This window comes from Triturus cristatus, chromosome 5_2 (assembly GCF_964204655.1).
Source record: "Triturus cristatus chromosome 5_2, aTriCri1.1, whole genome shotgun sequence".
Taxonomy (NCBI): Eukaryota; Metazoa; Chordata; class Amphibia; order Caudata; family Salamandridae; genus Triturus; species Triturus cristatus.
In genome coordinates, this window is record NC_140588.1 from 390,292,934 (window position 1) to 390,312,045 (window position 19,112).

The 19,112-nt window shown below is 45.0% G+C and overlaps 1 protein-coding gene across 1 annotated transcript in view; it reads right to left on the reverse strand.

Moving 5' to 3' along the window:
• The window catches only part of SNRNP48 (small nuclear ribonucleoprotein U11/U12 subunit 48), a 125,635-nt gene that overhangs the window by 39,868 nt on the left and 66,655 nt on the right, over window positions 1-19,112 (reverse strand). Inside the window, exons 5-6 of the mRNA XM_085607256.1 lie at window positions 14,528-14,716; window positions 13,236-13,357 (exon numbers count right to left, since the gene is read on the reverse strand). Of these exons, the coding sequence (XP_085463382.1) occupies window positions 13,236-13,357; window positions 14,528-14,716 (311 nt within the window). The remainder of the gene's footprint in view (window positions 1-13,235; window positions 13,358-14,527; window positions 14,717-19,112) is intronic.

Consider the following 19,112-nt stretch of genomic DNA (forward strand, 5'->3'; position numbering starts at 1 on the left):
TAATTGCTGATGCACTTTTCCTTGTTGTGCCCTGGGCTCCTGCCAATCAGGTGCCCAGGGCCTGTGTTCCTTCCCTAAAAACTGCCTAACAGCCAAAACCCAAATTGGCAAACCCTGGCCACATGTCAGACCCTGCTAAATGGTACCCTAGGTACCCAGGGCCCTGTGACCAGGGAAGGCCTCTAAGGGCTGCAGCACTCATTGTGCCACCCTTAGACACACACACACACACACACACTGCTCTTGCAGGCTGAGTGTCTGGGAAAGTGAGAAAGTGGCTCTGTATATACTGTTCCTCAATAGGTACAGGGTGTACAGAGTCCACAGACCCCAAGGGTTTAACAGAGGTTAAAGTTAGATACAACCTTACTCTCCACAGTGGTAGCCTGGTCGAGCAGTAAGGCAGTATCAGAGGACGTGTAAAGCATTTGTTGTACACACTCAGTCAGCAAATAGTTCCACACACTCAATAACTGAACTCTAGGCCAATGGTTTGTATATATAAAAAAATATATGCTTGTTTTATTTTAGAACCAACACTTGGAATTAAAATATACTTTCTCGACAAGAGATGTTTCATAAAAATACTTTTGTATATGCAATAGACTTTTTAGTAAACAGTTACAAATAGTTGCAGTAGGCAACTCTATTTCTAAACACAATACATTGAGCTCAATGATAAATTCAAATTATATGCAACAGATTACTTTCAGATTACTTTTGTAATTCCAGGCTTGGATCCTAGATCCAGTCCCGGGTCAGTTGTCAGAATCAGCTGTTGAAAGTCGATTTTGGTACTGTACTGATTTTTAACCAATATTTAGCTATTTCAAAAGTGAGCACTTAGAACATATTTCAGAGCAAACAATCAATGATTCCCTATGGAAGGAAATATAGGTTGCATGTACAGTAGGTTGTCGTTACTTTTGTAATCCAGTACTGGGTGTCTGGGTTCAGTACTGGGACATTTATCCAAAACAGGTAAGTAATTACGTTTTCAGATGTTATACGATTTTTGAGGAATATTTAGAAATTGCAGAAATCAACACTTAGAAGAAATTTCACAGAAAAGCAGTCAATGGTTTCCTATGGGAGAAAATGGGGTTACTGGTAAGTATAGATGCGAGTATTCTTCCGAGCCAGTGCTGGGCACCAAGATCCAGCACTGTGAGCCCACCTGAGAACAGGTGAGTTTTTGCGTTTGTCGCTCGGCTGATTTTTAGTGAATATTTGAAGATTTGAAAAGTCCACACTTAGACGAAATTTCAAGAAAAAGCCAGTCAATGTTACCCTATGTAGAAAATAGAGTTAGCGGTTTTCAGGTAAGTTCTCGACTGGCAAAAGTGAGGTTCTGGGCATAGACTCAGGGGTCCCCGAAGGTCAGATAGGCACAGTTAGTTCACCCTCAGCGGCTCTAGGGCAGCCGTGTGCAGAGAGAGTTAGGCCCAATGTTAGCCTATGAGGAATAGGGGGGCCTGGTTTGGTGGTTGCTGACTAGCAGGCCACGCGGCTGTGGGAGGTGGGCTCCTGGTAACTCACTCAGGGCAAGTGGGGAAGTAGGCTAGTGTAGAGATTGCACTGCCAGGGCCACTCGGGCGGCTGGGTGCAGGGTGCTTTTGAGCCCTCGGGCGCTCAATGGAAATCAATGGGAATGTTCCGGTTAGGAAAAAGAATGCAAGCTCGGGGACGTGGATGTTTCAGGTGCCACCACCACTTCGAGAGGTAAGTTGGGTAGTTGTAGGTTAGGTGGGTACCCCGGGATTGGGCACAGGGGGCCGCAGGGCGCCGCGTGCAGGGGTGCCTTTTGGTGTCGGGAAATCTTACCCTCTGATGATCGCGGTTGGGGGGGCACCTTGTTCCGAGGCTGCAGGCTTCTTCCGGAATGTCGAGGGGGGTCCTTGGGTGCCGGACTCGGGGTCACAGTCGCCGTGGGGTCGTCCTCAGGGTCTTTGTCCACTCCGGCACTGGCCAGGCTTGGCTGGTGCAGAGTGTGCTGGGTTCGCGGTTCCGGGCTGCTGCCAGGGGTTAGAAATAGGTTTCTGAGTAGAGCCTCTACTCATGGGAGTCCCAGGGGCTTTAGAGTTCAAAGGTAGCCAGGTCCTCCGGGGTTGGTGAGGTTGCTGGCCACGAGAGATGCCGCGCTGGTGCAGGTTCGGGAGTCGACAGGCCGGTAGGGCTGGGGCCAAAGCAGTTGGTGTCGTCTTCCCTTTTTAGCAGCTGCAGCGCAGGTCTTTGTTCTTCTTGCTCTTCTTGTAGTCTTTTGAATCTGGAATCTGGGGAAGGAAGGTTCAGGGTACCCCTAAATACTAGATTTAGGGGCGTTACAGGTAGGTGAAGGTCAGGGACCAATGGGTCCTTGTCCTGGGGTGGGTACACCCCCTATCCTGCCCCTCTCCCGTGGTAGGGGGGCAGTAGCCTAATCCTGATAGGGTAGGGCCTCCCATCTTCAAGATGGCGAGAGCCCAGAGATGTGGTTCACCTCGCCTCCCCCACCTGAGGGGTGGGGTGGGCAGGCTGGCACATCCCCGGTCCTTGTATGGGGTTTTCGGCCAAGCTTCCCGCCAGAGTCGGGGTTGCAGTGGCCTGGGGAAACTCCTAGAGGCGGCAGGCCTTTGAAGCTTCCCTTTGCTCATCCTGAGGGAGGAGATTTATCACCTCACCCAGGATGTGCATTGTTGCAGGCCCGGGAGAGCAGGGGCTCTCCCACCCAGGGGTCCAGCAACGTGTCTGCTGTGTGGCAGCCTGGGCAGCCTCAGAGCAGACGTGGATTGTAGGTTAGTTGTAAGGGGGCATCTCTAAGATGCCCTCTGGGGTGCTTGGTACATTAAATCTCACACTGGCATCAGTGTGGGTTTAATGTGCTGAGAAGTTTGATACCAAACTTCCCAGTCTTTTGTGTTGCCATTATGGTGCTGTGGAGCTCGTGTTTGACGAGCTCTCAGCACCATGTACTCTTAAATGGCAGCACTGCACTTACAGTGCCCAGGAATGGACCTGGGTACTGTAGGGGCACAGGGCTCCTGCTCCTGTGCCCACACCATGGGCATAAGGCACCCAGCCAGAGGGGTGACTGACATATGCCTTGGCAGTGTGGGTGTTGGGCATGGCACACAGGGACGTGTGCCATGTCGACTCTTCATTTTGTCCTGCACCCAGACACTCAGCCTGCAAAGGCAGTGTGTGTGTGTAAGGGTACAGGGCCCCTAAGGGTGGCACAATGAGTGCTGCAGCCCTTAGGGGCCGTCCCTGGTCACAAGGAACTGGGTACCTAGGGTACCATTTACTAGGGGCTGACATGTGGCCAGGGTTTGCCAATTTGGAGTTTGTGTGTTTAAGGGAGGAACATAGGCCCTGGGCACCTGATTGGCAGGAGTCCAGGGTACACTCCGTCAAAGTACATTCAGCAATTTAGCAAAAAGTGGGGGCATACCATGCAAGAAAGAGGGCACTTTCTCACACTGGGTACAAGACAAAACAAAGTCGACATGGCACACATCCCTGTGTGCCATGCCCACCACCTACACTGCCCTGGCATACATCAGCCACCCCTCTAGCTGGGTGCCCTATGCCAGTGGTGTGGGCACAGGAGCAAGAGCCCTGTGCCCCTACAGTACCCAGGTCCATTCCTAGGCACTGTAAGTGCAGTGCTGCCATTTAAGAGTACATGGTGCTGAGAGCTCGTCAAACACGAACTCCACAGCACCATAATGGCAACACTAAAGGCTGAGAAGTTTGGTATCAAACTTATCAGCACATTAAACCTGCACTGATGCCAGTGTGGGATTTAATGTACCAAGCACCCCAGAGGGCATCTTAGAGATGCCCCCTTACAACTAACCTACAATCCACGTCTGCTCTGAGGCTGCCCAGGCTGCCACACAGCAGACACGTTGCTGGACCCCTGGGTGGGAGAGCCCCTGCTCTCCCGGGCCTGCAACAATGCACATCCTGGGTGAGGTGATAAATCTCCTCCCCCAGGATGAGCAAAGGGAAGCTCCAGAAGCATTCCGCCTCTTGGAGTTTCCCCAGGCCACTGCAACCCCCCACTCTGGCGAGAAGCTTGGCCGGAAACCCCATACAAGGACAGGGGATGTGCCAGCCTGCCCACCCCACCCCTCAGGTGGGGGAGGCGAGGTGAAGCACATCTCCGGGCTCTCGCCATCTTGAAGATGGGAGGCCCTACCCTATCAGAATTAGGCTACTGCCCCCCCTCCCACAGGAGAGAGGCCGGATAGGGGGTGTACCCACCCCAGGACAAGGACCCATTGGTCCCTGGCCTTCACCTACCTGTAACGCCCCTAAATCTAGTATTTAGGGGCACCCTGAACCTTCCTTCCCCAGATCCCAGATTCCAGATTCAAAAGACTACAAGAAGAGCAAGAAGAAAAAAGACCTGCCCTGCAGCTGCTAAAAAGGGAAGAAGACACCAACTGCTTTGGCCCCAGCCCTACCGGCCTGTCGACTCCCGAACCTGCACCAGCGCGGCATCTCTCGTGGCCAGCAACCTCACCAACCCCGGAGGACCTGGCTACCTTTTGGCTCTAAGCCCCTGGGACTCCCATGAGTAGAGGCTCTACTCAGAAACCTATTTCTAACCCCTGGCAGCAGCCCGGAACCGCGAACCCAGCACACTCTGCACCAGCCAAGCCTGGCCAGTGTCGGAGTGGACAAAGACCCTGAGGACGACCCCACGGCGCCTGTGACCCCGAGTCCGGCACCCAAGGACCCCCCTCGACATTCCGAAAGAACAAGGTGCCCCCCCAACCGCGATCATCAGAGGGTAAGATTTCCCGACACCAAAAGGCACCCCTGCACGCGGCGCCCTGCGGCCCCCTGTGCCCAATCCCGGGGTACCCACCTAACCTACAACTACCCAACTTACCTCTCGAAGTGGTGGTGGCAACTGAAGCATTCTCGTCCCCGAGCTTGCAGCCTTTTTCCTAACCGGAACATTCCCATTGATTTCCATTGAGCGCCCGAGGGCTCAAAAGCACCCTGCACCCAGCCCCCCGAGTGGCCCTGGCAGTGCAATCTCTACACTAGCCTACTTCCCCACTTGCCGTGAGTGAGTGACCAGGAGCCCAGCTCCCACAGCCGCGTGGCCCGCTAGTCAGCAGCCACCAAACCAGGCCCCCCTATTCCTCATAGGCTAACATTGGGCCTAACTCTCTCTGCACCCGGCTGCCCTAGAGCCGCTGAGGGTGGACTAACTGTGCCTATCTGACCTTGTGGGACCCCTGAGTCTATGCCCAGAACCTCACCTTTGCCAGTCGAGAACTTACCTGAAAACCGCTAACTCTATTTTCTACATAGGGTAACATTGACTAGCTTTTTCTTGAAATTTCGTCTGAGTGTGGACTTTTCAAATCTTCAAATATTCACTAAAAATCAGCCGAGCGACAAAAACGCAAAAACTCACCTGTTCTCAGGTGGGCTCACAGTGCTGGATCTTGGTGCCCAGCACTGGCTCGGAAGAATACTCGCATCTATACTTACCAGTAACCCCATTTTCTCCCATAGGAAACCATTGACTGCTTTTCTGTGAAATTTCTTCTAAGTGTTGATTTCTGCAATTTCTAAATATTCCTCAAAAATCGTATAACATCTGAAAACGTAATTACTTACCTGTTTTGGATAAATGTCCCAGTACTGAACCCAGACACCCAGTACTGGATTGCAAAAGTAACGATAACCTACTGTACCTGTAACCTATATTTCCTTCCATAGGGAATCATTGATTGTTTGCTCTGAAATATTTGTTAAGTGCTCACTTTTGAAATAGCTAAATATTAGTTAAAAATCAGTACAGTACCAAAATCGACTTTCAACAGCTGATTCTGAGAACTGACCCAGGACTGGATCTAGGATCCAAGCCTGGAATTACAACAGTAATCTGAAAGTAATCTGTTGCATATAATGTGAATTTATCATTGAGCTCAATGTATTGTGTTTAGAAATAGAGTTGCCTACTGCAACTATTTGTAACTGTTTACTAAAAAGTCTATTGCATATACAAAAGTATTTTTATGAAACATCTCTTGTCGAGAAAGTATATTTTAATTCCAAGTGTTGGTTCTAAAATAAAACAAGCATATATTTTTTTATATATACAAACCATTGGCCTAGAGTTCAGTTATTGAGTGTGTGGAACTATTTGCTGACTGAGTGTGTACAACAAATGCTTTACACGTCCTCTGATACTGCCTTACTGCTCGACCAGGCTACCACTTTGGAGAGTAAGGTTATATCTAACTTTAATCTCTGTTAAACCCTTGGGGTCTGTGGACTCTGTACACCCTGTACCTATTAAGGAACAGTATATACAGAACCACTTTCTCACAGCACCCCAAAGGGCATCTCAGAGATGCCCCCTGAAACCTAACCTACAATCCACATCTGGTCTGAGAGGCTGCCACACAGCAGACATGTTGCTGGACCCCTGGGTAGGAGAGCCTCTGCTCTCCTGGGCCTGCAACAATGCACATCCTGGGCGAGGTGCTAAATCTCCTCCCCCAGGATGGGCAGAGGGAAGCTTCAAAGGCATGCCGCCTCTGTGAGCTTCCCCAGGCCACTGCAACCCCCCACTCTGGCGGGAAGCTTGGCCGGAAACCCAAAATAAGGACAGGGGATGTTCCAGCCTCCCAACCCTCAGGTGGGGGAGGCGAGGTGAAGCACATCTCCGGGCTCTCGCCACCTTGAAGATGGGAAGCCCTGCCCAATCAGGACTAGGCTACTGCCCCCCTCCCACAAGAGAGCGGCAGGATAGGGGGTGTACCCACCCCAGGACAGGGACCCATTGGTCCCTGCCCTTCACCTACCTGTAACGCCCCTAAGTCTAGTATTTAGGGGCACCCTGAACCTTCCTTCCCCAGATTCCAGATTCCAAAATCCGAAGAAGAGCTAGAAGAAAGAAGACCTGCCCTGCAGCTGCCAAGAAGAGGAAGACACCAACTCCTTTGGCCCCAGCCCTACCGGCCTGTCGACCCTCGAACCTGCTCCAACCCGGCATCTCTTGTAGCCAGCAACCTCACAAACCCCGGAGGACCTGGCTACCCTTTGACTCTAAGCCCACTGGGACTCCCATGAGTAGAGGCTCTACTCAAAATCTACGTCTAATCCCTGGCAGCAGCCCGGAACCGGGAACCCAGCACACTCTGCACCCGCCAAGCCTGGCCTGTGCCGGAGTGAACAATTACTATGTATTCTCCCCTCCTGATGAAATAGTTCAAGATCAAGAAAGATAATACTTTCCGAATAACACGTCATAGTGAAAGTCATATTATAGATATTAGTGTTCATATGCTGAAAGAATTCCATAAGATCCTCACTACTGCCAGTCCAGATGATTAAACAATCCTCTATATAACGTCCATAATATAAAATGGAGTCATGCCATTTAGCACCTGAAAGGCCCCAGATCTGCTCCGCCTCAAACCATCCCATTTAGAGACATGCAAGAGACGGAGCAAACCTGGAATCCATTGCTACACCGCAGATCTGCAGGTACCGATCCTCATTGAAAAGAAAGGCATTGTTTTTCAGAATTAATGACATTTCAATCAGCATCTCAGAATGCTCAAGGAGTTCTATCGGACGTCGATACAAAAAATGCTTCAATGCCTGGATACCATGTTCATGTGAAATGTTAGTGTACAATGAGACAACGTCCATTGTGTCGAATCTCATATCATGATCCCATGTGAGGTCATTAAGGATATTTAAAACTTGTTTTGTATCCCTAATGTATGAGGGAAGGTTGTGTACATACATTTGTAAAAAGGTATCGACAAACTCCGCCATCCTTTCGGTGGGGCCTCCAATTCCGGAAATTATGGGTCTGCCTTGCGGGTTGCTAAGATTTTTATGGATTTTAGGAAGGGAATACATACAAGGATATCTAGGTTTATCCGTCTTGAGGAATAAAAGTTCTTCAGGGGATAAGAGACCATATTCCTGCCATTTGAGCAGTTTAGAGTTACACACTATTGGCGTTATAGTGACTATCACAGGACGCTTTTTCATAACTTCTTATTTTCATTTTATTTTATTTTCTGGGTCATTTTTGGCGTTAGTTTGAATGTTTTATTTTCTTGTGCTGCTGTTAATCAGTAACATATGTGAATAGCAATGAGACATTGTCTGATTAGTAATTTTTATCATTATCTTGTAGCCCTGAGGAAGTCGTTTGGGCCATTTGCCCTAAGACGAAACACGTGTTGGCTGCATACATCCTTGGTCGATTTTATAGAATATGAGACCAGGACAACCGAGACAATAAAGAAGAAATTTCCTCATATATACGGATTGGACCTTGTTTTTACATAATTGTTATCTTTATATTGGACACGGATTTTTTCCTGCTCGGGAACAACCCATTGTGTTTATGTTTATCGTCGATTACCTTGTGTAATGGATAATTTTGGGATTTGAAGTGGCTGTTTCCCATATTGTTCCCTCGAGCATTTTGTCTTGTTATCTTACCTTCTATGTACACTATTATTGATTTTGCGCAAATGTAACCTAGCCACGGTTCGAGATTTCAGTATATCTAACTTTAGCTTCTGCCAAACCTCTGGGGACTGTGGACTCTGTACACACTGTACCTATTTGGGAACAGTATATACAGAGCCACTTTCTCACACCGCTGCCATGGCAGAGTAATTTACTCACACAATGGCATGAGTACTCTGCCCACTAAAGTCAGAGGTGTCAGCCCATCCAGCGGACATCTCTTGCATTTACAGGAGGGGGAGGGGTCGTCATTTTGCAGTTTTCACTGCCCGTTACTGCCAGGTCTTTCAGTCCAAACTGCCGGCTCTAAATAGGTGGGCGAACACATGGCCAAACCTCCAACTGTCTTTACTCTATTGGAGGTGTATGTAGCCTCCACCTTCTACATATAGAGGTTCCGGACAACTCTAAATGAGGCAGGCAGAACTTTGCTTTGACGGATAGGGTACTTTATCGCAACAGAGTATTCTCTCTGCAAAAGTCTAAATCAGGCCCTAAATTATTGGTTCCTCAAAAAAAAAACACTAATGACGTACGCAGAACATGAAGAAAAGTGTCAATACTATTTTCTATTTGCTTGAGTTTTTTTACAATTATGGAATTTGGCACTGCTTTTGGAGCAAGAAAGACATTTTGTAAGAGGACACAGGTATTATGTATAGACTATCATATATCCCAGCCAGCGTACTTCATCACACAATTTGGCTTCTCTTATTCATCAAATCCCTGTGCTTGCTCTTTAATTCTGCTTTATTTTTATGCATCACTCTGCAACAGAAATTCTCCTTTATCTTTCAATACAGATAAAGTGCTCAGCAAGCTTAAAAAAACTGTGCAGCACTGCCAGTTTTACTGAACTGCTTAAGGTTCTTTTTGCTAGTAAACTCTATAATCTAGGAGCCCCCCCCGATAGGGCCCATCCCACATTTTCTCAAGAAAATCTGGGCAGCAGAGCCTAGATGGTCGTTACTGACGCTCAAAAGGCTATGAGGCAAATTATGGCAGCATATTATGTATACGTGGTATAGATACTTTACTTGCACCCCTTGTAGGTAGGAAACCCAATGACCTGTGAAGTTTGGCTAATACCCAATACATGGGGTCTTGCCTTTCATTAATAGGTGCTTGATGAGTAGTGCACGTTTCAAGTATGGACAGTTAGAAACATTTCTTGCACTTAGAGGATGTTTTCCCAGAAAATACAGCAGGTCCCAGCCTTGTCCACAGTGGACATGACATCCAACCTGTCCTTTGCTTACTGACACCTCCTTATATTGGAGTTGCCCTGTGGGCCTGCTGTGAGTGGTTGCGGTGTGGAAGTGCGTGTGGGGGGGGGGGGCGGGGGGGCGGGACAGCTGGTAGAGAATCTGCATCCATTCTTTGAGAACGAGTAGCGAGCATGTCAGTGCTTACAGATGTCAGGGTGGCAGTCAAATGGTGCAAAAACTGAAAGCATTCTGTTTAGAGTGGGTTTTCAGTAGTTTGCAGAGCGGAGTCACCGCAAGCCTTGGTGGAGATTCACAGCTGTCCTATCTAGGTTCAGACTTAAATATGCAATTAAGATAGAGTTTGCAGGGGTTCACAGTGGAGCTGGGCCAACACATTGTTGGCCACTTACAGGGTCAGGCTGAGCAATGAAGCAATAACTCCAGTTTTAGGTCAACTTAGCAGAGCAACTACCTAAAGGCAGAATGGATCTTGAGCTCTGACAGCGCAAGGCAGGTACTAAGCAAGTCCTCTGCAGGGCTCAGAAGCACAGACCTTTTTCAAAGTTATACAGGTTTTGTCATTCTCTCTTAAAAGGACAGCCAACGTTTTGTCTTTGTTCCTGTCCATTCTGGATTGTGGGTCAAGTAAAAGGTAAACAAAGGATGTTCTGAAAGGACCAGTTTATATCGAATTCTGGGGACAGTTTCACAACCAAATGTCCAATCAAATTTACATTTCACTCTACACATTTGCAATCAGAGCAATGGGCATTTTATAATCAGCTGGCAATAGCTCAATGGAAACCATTACTGGGTGAAACCATCATCTTGCTCTTTTTTGGATTCGAGGCAGACGGTTTCTGCTGGGCACAAAAATGCAAAAGACGTGCTAATAGCCATGCTTTCAGGCTACCATAATTGCTCAACTGTTCCATCTACAGCCGGTCAAGATATGACCCGACAAGATATGATAATTGATAGCCAAGTGCATGAAAATGTCTTCCTTAAGAAAGACTCTAGGCCAGGGCACTGGGCTTTAAAAATGACTGAAGAGGGAATCTAAGGAGCAGAGAAAGTGGGCATGCAGGAAGTGAGCAGACTAACACTAATGAGCACCCTTTCACTTTAGGTGTTCTACGTACATTTTATGTGACCCTAAAATGAGTACCTTTCCTTACGTACTGCAGCACCTTCACATACACTCCACACATTCAAAAGAAATGATGGGCTCCAGTAATGAGTTAAAATAAAAATGTACCAGGAAGAGCCAAGTATGCCATCTTCCCAATGGGATCACAAAAACGTCTGCTTCCTCCCAAACCTTTACCCCAAACAGTCAGCTGCCACAAAACCATTAGTACTATTGAGGACTGGTCAGGGGGCACTTACTCACCTACATTAAAAGCACCACCCCAAGCATTTAGGGCCTCGTTAAGAGTTTGCAATTTTTATCTGGAGATGAAGAGGCCGGAATCTCCAGATTCTTGGTAGTCGCCTCACCAAAATACAGGAATTATGTTTTTTGATCATGGAATAAGGAGCAATGTCCTTTTCAACCCTTCCTCAATTAAGGGAATAGTTATTTGATCTACTCTGCTTGCTTAGAGCAGGTTAAACATTCACAAAGAGGGGCGGACGCACAGTATGCAAGAATGCTAGGGTAGGCTATGGGAAGCATCTCAGTATGCTGCTGCAGTGTTCTGGCAGTGGGCCAGTCTGTTACTGCCCACAGCTGCTGCCCCATCCCTGCAGTAGCTTCACTAGGTGGCGATCAGGACCCAGTAGAACTAGGACTACTGTCACAAGAATACGGATTATGACAAAGAACAGTACCTCACCTGGAGTTAACTCGTGATGAGGGCCCCAACAGAGTCTAGCACTCCACTGCTGAGCAACATGTCAATCATGTAGCACACTGGTCCATGAACTTGCAACATGGGGCATTTTGCAGAACAAAATACAGCTGGTCTGCCAGAAGACTATGCTTGAATCTGGCCCATGCAGTACCAAAGGGCCAGAGAGGATTTTTATCTTCACCCAAGGCCTTAGGGTTGCATCCTGCGGACGGTATTTTCAGAGATTAATTTGAGGACGGTTTGAAAAACCTGAATAGCCTTTACAATGCTAGATGCATATTCCATTCAAATGTGTGGTTGTACCTTATACTCAATCACCAGTTTATATTTGGACGCATCAAGGATGAGGTCACTGGGTGCCTCAACTAAAATTGACAGTGAACACCCCATTTTGACATAGAGCTCCCTGAGGTTTGATACCATGGAAGGTCACTGTGGATGCTAGCCCATTTCAACTTCTCTCGCCAAATGAAAACATCATATAATGAGGAAACTAGCTGGATTCCAAACTGATCTTCCTGTGAACAGTGTCCTGCTGGAGGCTGCTTCTGAGATGTTTAGCAGACACATTAACTAAAGAGAGACACTGAAGAACCAACTTGAACACCCCAGGTTTTTAATTTATTTTAACTGGTTTATTAAAAAGCCACACCAACAGTAGTTCAAAGAAGTCAAATTATATCAACATATAACCCACATTGTGGGTCATTAATAAACACACTGTGGTATAAGACTAGCGAAACAGGACCAAGAGGGTTGCTCCCTTGTTGAAAGCCATCAACAGAGTCATTTATGAGAGCAATCCGGCACTGACCAAAGCTAAGAAAAAGGGCTAGAGTGTAGAAGCATTTGCCCCAAAAACCTAAGCCTTCACTTGGACTATTGGGACAGGTCTCCACTTGGACGCCCAGAATAAAAAACTTTGGGGTGTGGGAGTGTGTGCATTTGTTTCAATAATAAGCATTTATTCAGGAAGCAAATCAGAACGATCAGAAAGCATTGCAATCACTACCTCAGTTCCTTAAACATCACATCTTCCTAAAGGCCTGGCCTAAGACCTTATAGATCAGAACTTTATACATGGGACTGGAATGGCCATTGCTATAGTTGTCCAGTTGCCATCAAGACTTCTATAAGCTACTCTGAGACACTTTTCAGATGGCCAACTGCCAGGACACCATGCCAGAAATAAACAAATTGCTTTGGTTACCCATTGAGAGAAAATTAGAATTCAAGGTATTTTGAATGGTTAACTGAGCTTTCTAGGGACAGGGCACAATATCAGTGGAGTGAACTATGCGCTCCAGGCCTGCTCCTTAGCAAAAAAGATCCAAATTCAGAAATCCGAAAATTGGATAAAACAAACTTTTAATTTAGGGTGCTTGGTGCAGAGATGCTTTGTCTAAAGGACTGCATGCAGAGCCAGTTCACCTATTTTTTCATGAATGCCTACAGATGGAACCCTTTGTCAGTGCCTGGACTTTGGCTCAATCAGGCACATCACGGTTGTGCTCATTATGTAATGTTATGTGTATTTATAAAGTGCACTATTATGAGCAAGGGTATTCGGGCATGACCAATTACTATACTACCCTTCAAAGGTAAATGGCAAACAAAACAACACTATCGGGGCATAGCTCTCAATACAAGCAAGACTCACCTCAGTGTAAGATTTCTTCGTTATGTGTACATTCTTTGCTCTGTAGGACTGGCGCCGCCTCTTATAATCCCTCATTTCTGCAAGCAATTCTAGATGAGATTTTGGGGTCTTTTCTTCGCCGTCTGGTATGAAACAACAAAAGATAACAAATATGCTCTTTTATTTCACGCACAAGGCAGCTCAACATTTAAAAGTTTAAAATGCCCAGAAACAAAGAAGAAAACTATTTTGAGGACGATGGGCAGACTCAGACATAGAGGGAGGAGTAGTGTGTGTAGATGAGATTTGTATCCAGCATACCTACTACATTTTAGTGTTGGGTGCTTCTCACTTCTCAGAAAGTCAAACAATGTTTGAAGGCTTACATAAAGACAAAGTTCAGTTATGAGACAGAGTGTATGGTCAAAGCCAAGAACAGTCCTTTTCACTAAAATAATTTTAGCCTAGCCCCATCAATTCTAAAACATCGAACAAGCAAATAACGAAGCACAAAAATACCCTAAACAGCCGAGAGGAGCATCTTACTTGTCACCTAAAACACATCATTCAGAGTAATTATTTGGCCTAAACGGGACATAAAAATTAAGGGCATGTAATGAAGGAAGCCATTCAGCACAAAAATAGAAATAATTTCATTGACCCAAACAGAGAGTACAGTGCTCTGGATGCACCCTTTTAGCAACCTACTGGTGCTATTCTCGCAAGGCCTATTGGGACTTACAGAATGCCTGTTGTGACAGCTGTATCATGCGTATTGAAGGCTTAGTAGTCACAAAAACCACTCCTTTAGGCACCTGCAGCGTAACAAATGGCAGCCAACAAGTCTAAACCTTACTTGCCCTTTATGCTTCGCTCGTCTTCCTCCAACACAACATTAAGTGGCGTGATCCAAGATGAATAAGAGCAGCACTCTGGCCACTCGACATCAAAATGCTTCCTACACTGACCTCATAGATTTTATATCTTGCTACCGCTCTAATAATGTACCGTGGCGCCCTGCAAGAGGCATGAAGTGATTTACGAATGCAATTACAGTATTAGAAGATAACTAAATGAACACGGGCCTAGAATTTTGAAAAAATGTGGCTTCTATCACAACGGGGGATACTGTTACAACAATTACCTCTTAAGAAGCAGCCATTTTTTTAAATAAAGAAAAAGGTTAAAAAATATTTAATCATCTGCATACTAGCACCAAGACAGATCCACATGGGATTAGGGTAAATGTAACTGAAAGGCAATTTTTACACAATTGTGTACAATACGATAAAATATGCTTACAATAGCCTTACCTTGATTAACTTTCACAGTTAAATCTTCAAAGAGGTCAGAGTCATTTGCAGATGCTTTAGCTCTGGATCTTTGTTTCTTGGTCTCTTCCAGCACATAATCGTAGATGGCAAGGCGGTCTGCTTGGGTTAGGTCACAAATGGCATGCTTGTGATTTTGGGGGACTTCAGCAGGTAGCACAGAATAAGCACCTACACCAGGAAACACATTAGTAATGTCAGTCTCTGGAAGAGCACCCACTAAACGAATGGGCTACTGTAGGACTATATTTCTGTACAAACTAAAGCACAATTTCCACAATCTTAAAGGAAGAAAAACAGATTTAACTGAAAATGAAAGTGCTTTAGGTAAGAAACGCTTTCATGCCCAAAAGGACAATTCAATGATTACAAGTTCAATCATCTGGTAATTAAACACGAGCCCCAAGTCAATCTTAACATAAATCCAAGTAGCACATAAGCAAACAAGGTTTGCTTTTTAGCTTGCTTTACTGTTTATACCCAAACTTTGGTTTTGCAGTGCATTTGCTTTTATATTTTCCACGTTTCTTATCTAAAGCCTGCAGGTCACAACAGTCATTATTAACAATTGCAGAAAACAATTTGGAATTCAATGTGTACAGATAAAATTCCCCAAAAACATAAGCAGATGAATGTCTCAAACAAATACCAGTAGAACGGAAATTCCAAAAATTGAGTTTGCATTACAGAGTACACTGTTTATTACACCAAATCTAATATAATTAAGCGGATAACTCTGGTGTAGAAAGAAATACTTAAAATGTGCATCAAATCTTGAAACAAGGTGAAATGTTTTGAGGAGGCAAAATAAGAGCAAAAGTCAATATAAATGGACAACAGCGCATCCACAACAAGCCATTTGCAAACAGATGTATTTTTCAAGCACGCTGGTCCTTTAGCAAAGGTGAATTGACAAAATAACGTTGGAGCAAAACCATTCACTAAAATTTGACTAGCTGGAAAAGCATAACACTCCGCTTACTTGAGGAGCATTAGTTGAAATAAAAGTTCTAGAGGCAAATGTTATAAAGAGCCTCCTTTAGCATTTAGGAAGGTCCACCCAAACTATATTTGATTTTTTTGTTTTTTACCAAATGCGCAGCCTTTTCTTCAGGAAACCAATTAGTTCTCCGCCTCTAAAAGAGGCAAGTGAATAAGAGGTGGGCAGACTGGGAATGTGCTGGAATTTGGCAGAAGCCTTGTTACACCAAGCCTTATACAAACAATGGAGCTTTCCCAAGCAACTGCTATAATCCTACACTATTTGAAGCATAGCGGTTGATAAGGATTAATCACCACCATTGTAAGCATGAAGTCTCAAGGAGGCTTTATGAAGCATGTGGTCTGAGATTTCCAAAACAGATGAAAAGGCATCTCTCCAGTCTCAAAAGACTTCGGCCATCCAAAAATATATGCTGCAAAAAAGATAAATTCTATTTTCAGACAGTGGTCATTCTGGACTATACTGGCTGTTAAGTTAAATCTCAGTACGGGCATCAACTGCCACTTTTAAAGGGCCAGTGCAAGAACCAATCTCTCTCCAAAGCATGCATGACCAGAGATCGGTGGGTATTTCCAGGATCGGCTTTCAAGAGAAATGCACAACTGGCTTAAAAATAATGCCGGAATAGAAAGTGTGTTTTGTATCCCATTGTAAGTTCGGACTGATATTCCCAGTCCCCGGTTACCTCCACCCAAACTGCGCCTGGGACTGAGAAAGCAAAGTCAGAAATGTGGTAGAGGGTAAGAGCCTTTCACAAGAGCACAGTCCACCCACATCAATTTACCTTGAACAATTATTATGTATTAAGGGATTTTAAAGTAGTCATCTTCAAAGACTACATTTAAATTAGTTTGGAAATTTGTACCCTTTTCCCAACTTTGGTCAGTGACAGAAGGTGATTGGACTGCATTTCACTGTTTAGCCTAACAAGTACTTGCTGCCATAAGGGATTTAAAAAGGGATTAATTATAAAACCCCACAGAAAACTGAACAGAACTACAATGAACATTGTAAACTCACTTGTAAAAACCTTCCAATGGCAACTGAGCAGTACGATGTTACATAACTGGGTGAGTGGTTTATTTGCTATTGAAACAGGTCTGTGTATTACAATTACACAAGGAACAGTAAAACGTAGGGCAACAAACCTTTGTATTGTCGATCTCTTAAGTCGTGGTAATAAACAGCCGCAAATGAAAATTTTGACTTAATTTGGGCTTAAGCAATTTGCTTTCATCTAAACACAAATCTCTAAGTGTAAAGTTAACCAGGTGAGCACTGCCCCTCGGTCATGTCCCCTTACATAATGTGAACAAAACCATTAGAAAATATTAACAGACCAACGCCAGAAAAATCGTTTTTTTAGGTCAAAAAAAGAAGAAAAAAAACGTTTGGATTCCAGCAATCTAGTGTGCATTATCAAATCACTTTGTTGAACTTACACCACAACTCTCAAAAGGATATTGCTTGCAAAAAGGATACTGCATGTGTACTGTGATGCAAATCGGTTACTGAGGAGAACATTCGTGTTCTTAATTCCTCCTAATACTCACCCTTGTCTCTGAAAGAGAAGAATGCGGACATTTTTTTATTTTTCTGGATGAACAACCAGTTGTAAAACTCAAATCTTTAATGAGTAACACATTAGCAAACATCCTGTAGGACTTTTCACCAAAAACCAACCAAACACAGGCAGTTACAAGGTAGAAGGCAAGACCGGTCATATTGTAGCACAAGAACAAGGGACTGGGGGGCACAAGTGTATGGCTCTCCCCTTTAATAACATCACAAAATACTTATATATGGACTGCCATACAGTTAGCAAGCTCATGATATGTGGAATAGAGAAGAAAAAGCCAGATGCACAAATGTGGTGTTATAAAGCAATCACAATGGCTTACAACGAAACCACCTCCTGTGTGTTAAGCAGCTTAATTGCATATTTTAACCTGTACAGTTTCACCAAGCAGGCAAAAGGGTAAACCATTTCTACAGGGGGTAGGGTGTTTAATAGATGAGTGAGTAGAAGAATAGGATTAAGACTTATGTCACTCGCACTAGGCATCACAGGTCAGAATCTCAATGCATAAAACTTGATATCAAAGTGTCTGAACGAGGCACTACGTTTTAGTTTCACATAGGGCATTTTCAAATATATTTATTGGAATGTAAAGCGAAATCAAGGAAACCGTTATTAATATGCAAATGTTACTAACATTTACCATTAGTTTACCAACTTGGACATCCTTCCCAAGAGCTGCAAGCTTAACTTCTGATTTGAAATCAATGACATCACAATTTTTTAGAAAAGCTTTAGTATATTGTCAAATAATTAAGGTGGATTCTAATGAGATATAAAATCCTTCACATTAGTGTCATCCTAAGTTCGTTCCTAGCAAAGCATTACCTCCAAGTCAGTTACCATGGTGGAGAGTATTCTTTGACCCATCCTCAAACAAGTCGTTAATGAGTTCCAAACTGACGGCCTTTGCTACCACAATCTCCGACATGACAGCATACATCAAATCCCTACGGTAAAACCTCTCGCACATGCCTCAACTGATAAAAGGATGGACTAACTAGGCAGATTATATACCCTGCAGATAGATTGGGTCACTAAATTACAGAGACCGAGACTGCAGTAGAAAGTTTCAGACTTGAAGGACTGCTTTCATAGGGATAACATATGCCTCTCTGGTTTCTCAGAGGGCCTGGAAGAGGAAGACCTGTTTTGATTCCTTAGTTTTCTCTTGCCCACTCTTCTACTTCAGCTGACCCTCACTGAGCCCTTGGAGTTCCAGAGAGCACAGAGACTGAGGACAATTCCTTCCAGCCAATTTAATGATCCCAGGGCAATTAGATCATGTCCTTTGCCACATGAGCATTCTAGGAATATCCTTGAGGCAGCAAAGCGGAAAGGGGGCCCATTTCACTATGAGGAAACTGTAATACACAGGACAGCAGATTTCTAGCATGACACCAAGATCAAAAGGAAAAAATGTCTGGCTGTCCATCTCCACCTACAGAAGGAACTACATTCAGACTATTGGACCCAGCTCTGATGATAGTTACTGTACAAGGTTGCACCCCGGAATTTGCTGACCCTGAGAATGTTATTAACCATCAGGGACACTGGGAAAATCCATGGCAGTGAAGGCCACACCAGTGTGATATACTCCTCAAGTGTCTAGAACCTGTAACAAAAAAAATGCCTCTCACCAAGGCCCCATTCTCTGACCAAACAGATGTTTCGGCAGGAAGTCTGTATAGGGTGATAAATATGTTGTCCCGAGACCGGCATGGAGGCAAAACCAGATCTCCACTGGGAGAGGAGTTGGCCTAACGGCTAGGGCGGCCGACCTCGAATCTGGGAAACTGGGTTAGAGTCTCGGCAAGGACGCTGAACATCCTGTGATTCTGGGAAAATCACTTACTCTCCCCGTGCCTAACAAAAATGAATGTGTCCTCATGTAACGTAATTGGTGCTATGTAAAGCACTCTGATGCCCAATTCGGGTCAAGTTTGAGCTATATAAAACACTGTAAAGTAAAAAAGCGCTAGCCT